Source organism: Crocuta crocuta, unplaced genomic scaffold, assembly GCF_008692635.1.
Source record: "Crocuta crocuta isolate KB4526 unplaced genomic scaffold, BGI_CrCroc_1.0 scaffold127, whole genome shotgun sequence".
NCBI classification, from domain to species: domain Eukaryota; kingdom Metazoa; phylum Chordata; class Mammalia; order Carnivora; family Hyaenidae; genus Crocuta; species Crocuta crocuta.
This window is the reverse complement of record NW_027532008.1, coordinates 7033142-7042148: the sequence shown is the minus strand read 5'-3', so window position 1 is coordinate 7042148 and position 9007 is coordinate 7033142. Positions and strand designations below refer to the sequence as shown.

The following is a 9007-nucleotide window of genomic DNA, read 5'->3' as shown; positions in this document are numbered from 1 at the left end:
GAGCCATGGGCCTGAGCAGGGGTGGGGGTGGGAGGGTGGGGAAAGAGAGGAGCAGAGTGAGACGGCAGTCGGAGGCCTAGAAGGCTGGGGCCAAGGCCTGACCCCTGACGTAGGCAGGCACTGTGGCCCACAGAGGCTCCCGGGCCTCCTTCCCGAGTAGATCTGGGTGGTAGGGACCTTGACCAGGGCCTCCCCCACCCCATCACCCAGCAGCCCTTTCACCATTTCCTGCCCCCCCAACTCCCATACCTGGTGCCGAGAGGGGAGACTGCCTCCGCGCTTGTGCCACGTGACCTGGGCATGGGCCTGGCCTGGGACCACGCAGTTCAGATCCAAGGTCTGCCCTTCGGCCACGTGAGAGGAAGACGACTCGATTCTGATGGGCACCGCACTGCCAGGGACTGTGGGCACAGAAAGAGCAGATTTGGGAACCACTGGGTTGGTAGGAGCCTCAGCCATAAAATCCCCTGTCGCTCAAAGTAATAACAACAGCTAACACCTGTTAAGCACTCAGAGCATGCCCAGCACTGTTCCAAGCACTTTGTGTGTGAGAACTCATTTACTCCTCACAAAATTCATAAACTCTCGGTGAGAGTGGAAACATTCTATCTTCTGCACCATCCAGTACCGTGCTACTAGCTATGTGTGGCCCTTGAGCGCTTGAAACACGGTGACGTGGATGGTGAACTTTAACTGTAGTGGCCACCTGTGGCCAGTGGCCACCATATTGGACAGCAGCATGAGGCTGGAATGACCGGCATCCCCATTTCACTGATGAGGACACGAAGCTGAGAGAAAAGAGTACTTCACCCAAGTCTCTAAGTGGTGCGGGCAGGATTCGAACCCAGGCGTCTTTCTGCAGAGCCCTTGCCCTGGACCGCCACCCTCAGCCAAGAGCTCGGACTGTTGACTCCCCAGGGGGCACTGGTATCTGCCTGGGCCTTTCTCAGACTCACCAGAGGGGCTGCCAGCGCTGGGGGACACGGAGACCACGATGGAGGCTTCCTGGGCATCGATATTGTTGTTGGCTCGGCACACATACTCGCCGGAGTCAGCCACGGACATGTGGTGCAGTCGCAGGCGGGAGCCATGGGCCTGGGGGGCGGGGGGGCAGGGTGATGGGGAAGGAAGGGTAGAGGGGTTGAGGGGCCAAGAAGTCACCAGCTAGCTCAGGCCTCCTTCCAGGCCTCCCTCGTCAGACCGGCTGAGGCTGCCCTCTGTCTACCCAGGGCAGGAGGGAGGGCCGCCCCAGAGCTGCCAGCTAGTGCTTCACTTCCGGTGCTTTGCCCCCTGCGACTGCCCCTGCAATGCCTACCCCGGCAGGTAGGGGATCTGCCCTCGCCGCCACAGCTCCGCTCTGTACCTGGTGTTGGGCAGGAAGGCTGCCTCCACGCTTGTACCATGTGATGGTGGCCTGGGGCTGCCCAGCGACCACGCAGTTCAGATCCAAGGTCTGTCCTTCGACCACAGTGGGGGACGAGGACTCGATCCTGATTGGTGGGGAGACACTGGGCACTGGAGACAGAGAAGGACGGACCACACAGCCAGATTCAGACAATAGCGATGGCGCCGGGGACCTCTCTGCCTCCCCCTGCACCCACTTGCCTGGCCCCCCCTGCCCTGTGCCCTCTCACCATGGGAGGAGCCGCTGCCCTCGATGGTAACGATGAGCGAAGTCTCCTGGGACCCAGCACCGTTACTGACGTGACACACATATTCGCCTGAGTCCGCAGGTGTCACCTGGGGAATCCGCAGTCGGGAGCCCACGATCTGAGGGGGGACACGTGTCAGTGGGTGGACGTGGCACTCGCACATCCCAGGTGCCACTGCCCCGGACTCCCGGAGCCTCCCTGCCTTGGGTGGGCTGGCCGCCCCCGGGCGTCCTTCGGAGCTCCCTCAGCAGCCTGCCTGAGCCCCTAGGCTGGGGAGACAGAGCCTCTAGCCTGTCAGCTGTGCCAGAGCCTGCCGAGGCCGCCCCAGGGCGCCCACAGTGCCCTGCTGTGGCTTCGACGACACTGCCGTCACAGGGCATGTCCACCTTGTCCACTAGCCTGTGAGCTCCCGGAGGGCAGGCACTTGCCTCATTCCACTCGGAATCCTCGGTGCCAGGTGCAGACTTAGCCTGGAGCAGATTCTCAGGGGCATTTAGTGAGTGAGTAAATCACAGACTGTTCTATTGAAATACGGGATCCAACTGAGGTCAGTGGGATCTACGTATCATCAGCATTGGTCCAGGGCCCATCCAGTAAGAATACTCAACGTTTGCTGACTGACTGAAAGAGCACAGAAGAGGTGTCGAGCGCCCCTCCTGAGTCCTGTCAGGGCCAGTGTGCCCAGTTTTTGCACCCCCACCCAAGGCCTCCGCACCTGGTGCCGGCTGGGCAGGCGGCCTCCACGTTTGTACCAGGTGATGGTGTGGGGGGCCTGGCTGGCCACCAGGCAGTTGAGGTCCAGGACATGTCCATTGGCCAGGGAGGCCGAGGAGGACTCGATGCGGATAGGGTACACCACGCCCTGGGCTGGGGGGGTGAGACAGGAGGCAGGGTGTGGGAGCCGCTGGGGTTGGAGCGGCTCTGGCAGCTCCCCCGCTGTCTGTCATGACCCCTGAGACACTCACGGTGAGAGGGGCCCAGGCGCTGCTGGATCGTGACGAGGACAGAGGCTTCTTGGGTGCCCAAGCTGCTGACCACGCGGCATATGTACTCCCCAGAGTCGGCTGGGGTCACCTGCGGCAGACGCAGCCTCGAGCCATGCACCTGGGAAAGGGAGGGGGGAGGCAGCCTCAGAGTCAGGCTCTGGGGCTCACAGCCAGGCTCCTGCTCTCCTCCTAGCCCCCCTCCTGGCCCGGTCCAGCCAATTGGACTTGAGAGAAGCTTTTACTGGAAAAACCACCATTCATGACCTTCAAATCCCCTGCCCCAGTGGCAGGACTGGGTCCAATGAGAAGAAGAGGGTGACCAGGTGAGGTAGGCAGTGTGAGCCCATTTGACAGAGGAGGACACTGAAAATCAGGGAAGTCAAATGACTGGCCTAAAATCACACAGCAGGCAAAGCGGCAGAACCGTCTTAACTCAGATATGCCTAAAGGCAAAGCCTGTGTACTTTCTTCTGTAGTCACAAGGGTCTTTCAAGCTCCCTGCCTCCTACCTGGTGCCGAGCGGGGAGGCTGCCCCCTCGCTTGTGCCACGTGACCTGGGCATGGGCCTGCCCGGCAACCAGGCAGTTCAGATCCAGGGTCTGCCCTTCAGCCACATGGGAGGAGGACGACTCGATCCGGACTGAGGGGGTGACCCCCGGCGCTGGGGACAGAAGGCAGAGGGTCAATCCCCAGCTAAGAGGGGAGCGGAGGTGGGTGTGAGTGAAGGTGGGCACTGGTCTCATGGGGTCTTGCCAGTGTCCCCTGCGGCTGGGCCCCTAGCCCTGCCCTACACCCAGTGCTGCTTACCAGGTACAGAGCCTGCAGGCTCAATGGTCACCAGGACGGAGGTCTCCAGGGGCACCGAGCCCCCCACCACGCGGCACACATACTCGCCCGAGTCAACCGGGGACACCTGGTGTAGTCTCAGCAAGGAGCCGTGGGTCTGGCCAGAATGGAGGTAAGCTCAGAAGGGGCTCTCACAGGACCCTTGCAGCTATAACCTGCACCCCTGCCTCACTCTCTGACCCCTGAGGCTTGGCCATCAACTCTGTCCTTCTTAGTGGGGGGGCTTCTCGCAAGGGTAGAGGGTGGTTAGGAGGAGCCCTGGAGAACTGAGCAAACACTGTTGCCACCTTCTGTTAATTCTAAGACCCCCCCCCCTTTTTTTTTTAAGTAGGCATCACATCAAGCACAGGGCCCAATGTGGGGCTTGAACTCACGACCCTGAGATCAAGATCTGAGCTGATATATTAAGGGTCGGATGCTTAGCTGACTGAGCCACCCATATGCCCTAAGACACCCTTTTTAATGTCTCTGCAATCAAGACACTTCCTATAGTCAATAAGATAAAGGGCAGCTTATTTTCCTTAGATGTACAAAAAATAATGCCTCGTGCAATTGATAGTGTCCTAAAGTCTATAAAATACAGTAATATTACTCTTTGCTAATAGCATTATGGTAACAACAGCTCAGTAATTTCTATGCACCAGAGCTCTGAGCGCTTTGCACATATACTAATTCACTTCATCCTGAAGACAATTCTGTAGGATAGATACCATTTTACAGCTGCTGAAGCTATGGCACAGAGAGATTAAGTAACTTGCCCAAGGTCATAGGCTGGTAAGTGGTGGAAGCAGCATTCGCCCCTAGGCTGGCCAGTCCTAGAGTCTGGGTTCTAACCATTGTACTATCCACCTGTGCAATGGGGCCCGAGCCTTCCCTGTCTCCAAGGAGCCTTCAGCCCGCCCCATCCTTGACCTCCACCACCCAGAACCTCCCTCCTGTCTCCTTCCTGGCCTGTCCATCTTGTAGGCCTGTACCTGGTGCCGGGCAGGGAGGCTGCCCCCGCGCTTATGCCACGTGACCTGGGCGTGGGCCTGCCCAGGCACTATGCAGTTCAGATCCAGGGTCTGTCCTTCGGCCACATGGGAGGAGGAGGACTCAATGCGGATGGGCTGGGTGCTGCCCGGAGCTGGGGGAGAAGAGGGTCTACTGGTCACTCCAATTCTCTAGAGCTGCCCCTGCCTATCCCCGTCTCCCATCCCGGCCCAACCTGGTGGCCCTACTCACGGTAGGCAAAGTTGGCCCCCTGGGTCCTGGTTACGGTGACTGTGATAGAGGCCTCCATACCATTGCTGGCCCGGCAAACGTACTCGCCTGCATCGGCTGGCGAGGCCTGGAAGATGTACAGGCGGGAGCCGCGGACCTGGGCAGCCAGGGGCAGGGGTGTGAGAGTGAGGCTTCCCACAGCCGAGCAGATGCCCCGCTACCCTGCTCCTCTGAGCTGGGAGCTGCCAGCCACCCAGCTCAGGGGCCAAGACCCCCTCACCCTCTGCCCAGAGCTCGGCATGGCCAGCCCCTCCCACCTTCCCACCTCCGCGTACCTGGTGCCGGGCAGGGAGGCTGCCCCCGCGCTTGTACCACGTGACCTGCGCATGGGCCTGTCCTGCCACCACACAGCTCAGATCCAGGGTCTGCCCCTCGGCCACTGTGGGGGACGTGGACTCGATCCTGACAGGGGGCACGGGTCCTGGAGCTGTGGGGGACGGAGCACAGGCAGCAGACGATCCCCAGAAGAGAGGGCAAGGACGGTCCTCCTCAGAGCCAGCACAGCCTGGCCAGGCTCACGTGTTTGGGGGTTTGGTGGCTGGGCTTGATTCACCCTAAGTGGAGGGCCAGGGCAGGGGCCAAGCCTTGCGGAAGGGAGCAAGGAAGCAGGGGGGAAGAGGGTAGAGGAGGCTGGGAGAGAGGAAGAGCCAGGAGCAGAAACGAGGCGCTGCATGGCCAGAGAAACGTGAGGAGGACGGCGGGTTCCTCAGAGAAGTGGAGTCCAGCTCCAGCGTGGGCCTCCGCCTCCCATGCCCCCAGTGGCAACAGGAGCACCCTGGAAGGCCCGTGGCCCCTCCTGCTGGCCCTGTCCTTGGCAGTTACTCACCAGGGATGGGGCCTGCAGGGGAGCCGGAGGCCTTGATGTTGACCAGGACGGAGGCCTCCAGGGGCCCAGAGCCAAGGACCACGCGACATATGTACTCGCCCGAGTCGGCTGGAGATACCTGGTGCAGCCGCAGCAGCGAGCCATGGGTCTGAATGCAAACGGGGAGGGTTGGCGGGGGGCCGGAGGGGCCCTATCCACCCCTCCAGCGGGCTGGTCCTGGGGACCGCTGTACCTGATGCCGGGCGGGGAGGCTGCCCCTGCGCCTGTGCCACGTGACCTGGGCGTGGGCCTGCCCGGGCACCATGCAGTTCAGGTCCAGGGTCTGCCCTTCAGCCACGTGGGAGGAGGAGGACTCGATGCGGATGAGCTGGGAGCTGCCCGGAGCTGGGGCTCCTCCAGGAGCTGGCACAGAGGAACTGGTAAGGGGCCTGCGCTCCCGAGCCCCAGCCCTGCAGCCCTGCACCAGAGCACCCTGGGACATGACCAGGCCCTAGCTTGGGAGGCTGGATGGGAGGCCTTTCTAAGGCTGGGACCATGTTTTTCTACCTCAGCAAGGCCCCTCAGGCCCCTCCTTCTGTCACCCTCCCCTCCAACTTTGGACACGAGGCCCATCTGCCCACCTATGACTTCCTGGTCTATGATAAGCTGCTAGGGCCTACAGGCACCCAGAGCCCTTCAGTGCCCAGGCCAGGCCAAGGGATGCAGGCAATGTTACAAGTCTCTTCTAGAAAGTGTTTATCATCTGCTCCCACCAGATGGTAGCGGCGTTGTCCCCCTTTCACAGATGAGAAAACTGAGTCCCTAAAATGTGAAATAACTAGTTCACAGCTGATAAAGGGCAGAGGCACGATTTGAATCCAGGGCAGCCTGACTCCCAACTCCATGTTTAATCCCTACTCTGATGCTTCCTGACAAAATCTGAAACAGTATCCTCATCGTAGGGCCCCAGGTGAGCCAGATCAACCTTATCCCTGTCCTTAGTCCCCTCATGTCCCCAAAGCCTGCCTAGAGCGCCCCCTCTTGTCCTGATGTCATGGAAGAGACCGCGGGCACCTTCCCTGGGACCAACGGGCAGATCCCAGGGGTTGGCCTCTCTGCCCAGCCCCGCTTGGCTCCTCACCTGGGGTGTAGCCAGGGCCTGAGTGGGTGCTGTGGAAGACAGAGACGACAATGGAGGCCTCCTTGGGGCCCGACTCGTTCTCCACTCGGCAAACGTATTCTCCAGAGTCAGCTGGAGAAACCCGGGGAATCCGTAACCGGGAGCCATGCACCTGGGACAGGGTGGGACGCAGGTGGGTGAGGGTGAGGAGGGGCTGCGGTCGCCACTCCCTCTGAGCCTTAGTGAGTCATTCATCGAGCTCTCACTGGCTCCACTCTTCATGGCAGAAGCTGGAGAGGCGGGGAAATAAGGGCTGGCCATCGTTGGTGGAGCGCATCCAGGCCGTGCGAAGCCTCTGCCTATCAGGACCACCCCCAGCTCCCCCGCCACAGGCTCCAGGGCCCTCTTACCTGGCTGTGGGGAGGCAGGCTGCCCCCTCGCTTATACCACTTGATGGAGGTGTGGGCCAGGCCGGTCACCACACAGTTGAGGTCCAACGTCTGGCCTTCAGTCACCGAAGGCGATGAGGACTCGATCCTGACTGGCGGGGAGCTGGCACCTGAGGTTGGGGCCAGAGGCGGGCTGAGTAGGCCTCGGGGAGCCCTGGCTCGCCCTCCCCACTCCCCCAGTGCCCAGAGGCCCCGCACCTGGAAGGACAACCACTTGGATCCGGGCCTGTGCCGTGCCCGCGGGGCTGCTGGCAACGCAGAGGTAGAAACCGGCGTCAGCAGCCGTGATGGCCGGGATGAGCAGCGTGGCGATGTCTGTGCGCTCGGACCGGGCCTGCCGCACGGGGGGAAGGGTCAGCCGCCCCAGGGGGCGAGGCAGCCTGGCAAGGGCTGCCAGCAGGGATGAGGACAGGGGTAGTTGGACGCGAAGGTGGGCAGAGCCAGGCGGCTGGCTAAGCAAGAGGCCGGCAGCTGCCACCTGCCAGCGTGTGCTGAACAGGATGTGTGAGCAGGCTGCCATCTTGGAAGCAAGGAAAACCAGAAGGGAGAGAAGACTTGGTAGGAAGTGGAGACGGGAAGGGAAGGTGGCAGGTGCTGGGACCCTGCTGAGCCTGCTGTCCGGCCCAGACAGAGCAGACAGAGTTCCTCACCTGTGGGGGGAGGCTGCCCCCTTCCTTCCTCCAGGTGATGGTGGCGCTGGGCACACCTGCGGCCCTGCAGTACAGCCTGACGGTGCGACCTTCGTGTACCTGAGTCCTCTCTGGACTCACCTGGACCCTGGGCCCGCTGCCCCCTGCACACAGAGGCCTGTGAGGACATCTCTCTGGATTGCCCTGGTGCTCCCAAGCTCCTCCCTCAGCCGCGCCCCCTCACCATGCACATGGAGCACGGCCCTGGCCACGTGCTGCCCGACGCTATTAAGGGCACGACACAGGTACTGGGCTTGATCTGAGGGCTCGACGGTTGGCAGGCGCAGGATGCCGCCGTGGATCTGTGCCTTCTGAGGGAGCTGGCCGCCAGGGCCCCCTAACAGAAAGGGGCGGCATCAGCACCCGCTGAGCGTGGCCAGGCCCTGGGGGCGGTAGACCCTGGACCCTGGAGCCTGGAGTCCCGCCCCTGGCNGTCCTGCCCCTGTCCCCCACAAGCAGGGGAGTGGGCCCTGCTGTCAGTCCTGCCAGGGCTTCACCTGTCCACTCGAGGGTGGGCGTGGGGCTCCCTGTGGCACTGCAGCGGAACTCGGCCAGCTGCCCGGGCTGCACGGTGAGCTGCGGTGGATGGATGGAGACCACGGGGGCGGACGGGGTGCCCGAGGCTGACGAGGGGGAGAAGAAGGAGAATGTGGTCAGGGTGAGGAGGGCCCCCCTTGCTGTTCTCTCTGCTTCTACTCCAGCCCCTCGTGGGCGTCTGTTCATAGAGGGGCCACAGGGAACTTTTAAAATGTCCATGGGTTCCAGGGGCGCCTGGGTGGCTCGGTCGGTTAAGCGTCTGACTTTGGCTGAGGTCATGATCTCACGGTTGGTGAGTTCGAGCCCCACATTGGGCTCTNCCCCCCCCCAGCTCCAGCCACGCTGGCCCTGCCGATCCTCAAACACATCAACGTTCTCCTGCTGCAGGGCCTTTGCACATGCTGGTTCCTTTGCCAAGAACACTCTGCCAGCTCTTTAAGTGGCGAAACACTTCCTTCAGCTTTCAGCCCAGATGTCACCTCCTCAGGGAAGCCCTCCCTGACCACCTCATGGAAAGTAGCCACCCTTTGCCTACCTCACTGTCTATTCCTATCCCAGTCCTCATCACCATGTGAAATTCTGTTGTTTATTCATTTGTTCCCATGCTTCTTATCTCCCTATTAGAACATGCAGTGCAGGAGGGCAGAGCTCCTGTTTGCC

At 61.6% G+C, this 9007-nt stretch overlaps 1 protein-coding gene across 1 annotated transcript in view; it reads right to left on the bottom strand.

Annotated features, from left to right (window-relative positions):
- HSPG2 (heparan sulfate proteoglycan 2) overlaps positions 1-9007 on the bottom strand; it is a 98213-nt gene that overhangs the window by 18476 nt on the left and 70730 nt on the right. The window contains exons 47-65 of the mRNA XM_077775535.1: positions 8308-8433; positions 7995-8147; positions 7772-7914; positions 7320-7455; positions 7083-7231; positions 6694-6844; positions 5806-5975; positions 5574-5721; positions 5023-5174; positions 4709-4844; positions 4459-4610; positions 3446-3581; positions 3148-3299; positions 2618-2756; positions 2368-2519; positions 1635-1770; positions 1364-1515; positions 957-1095; positions 250-401 (exon numbers count right to left, since the gene is read on the bottom strand). Of these exons, the coding sequence (XP_077631661.1) occupies positions 250-401; positions 957-1095; positions 1364-1515; positions 1635-1770; positions 2368-2519; positions 2618-2756; positions 3148-3299; positions 3446-3581; positions 4459-4610; positions 4709-4844; positions 5023-5174; positions 5574-5721; positions 5806-5975; positions 6694-6844; positions 7083-7231; positions 7320-7455; positions 7772-7914; positions 7995-8147; positions 8308-8433 (2774 nt within the window). The remainder of the gene's footprint in view (positions 1-249; positions 402-956; positions 1096-1363; positions 1516-1634; positions 1771-2367; positions 2520-2617; positions 2757-3147; positions 3300-3445; positions 3582-4458; positions 4611-4708; positions 4845-5022; positions 5175-5573; positions 5722-5805; positions 5976-6693; positions 6845-7082; positions 7232-7319; positions 7456-7771; positions 7915-7994; positions 8148-8307; positions 8434-9007) is intronic.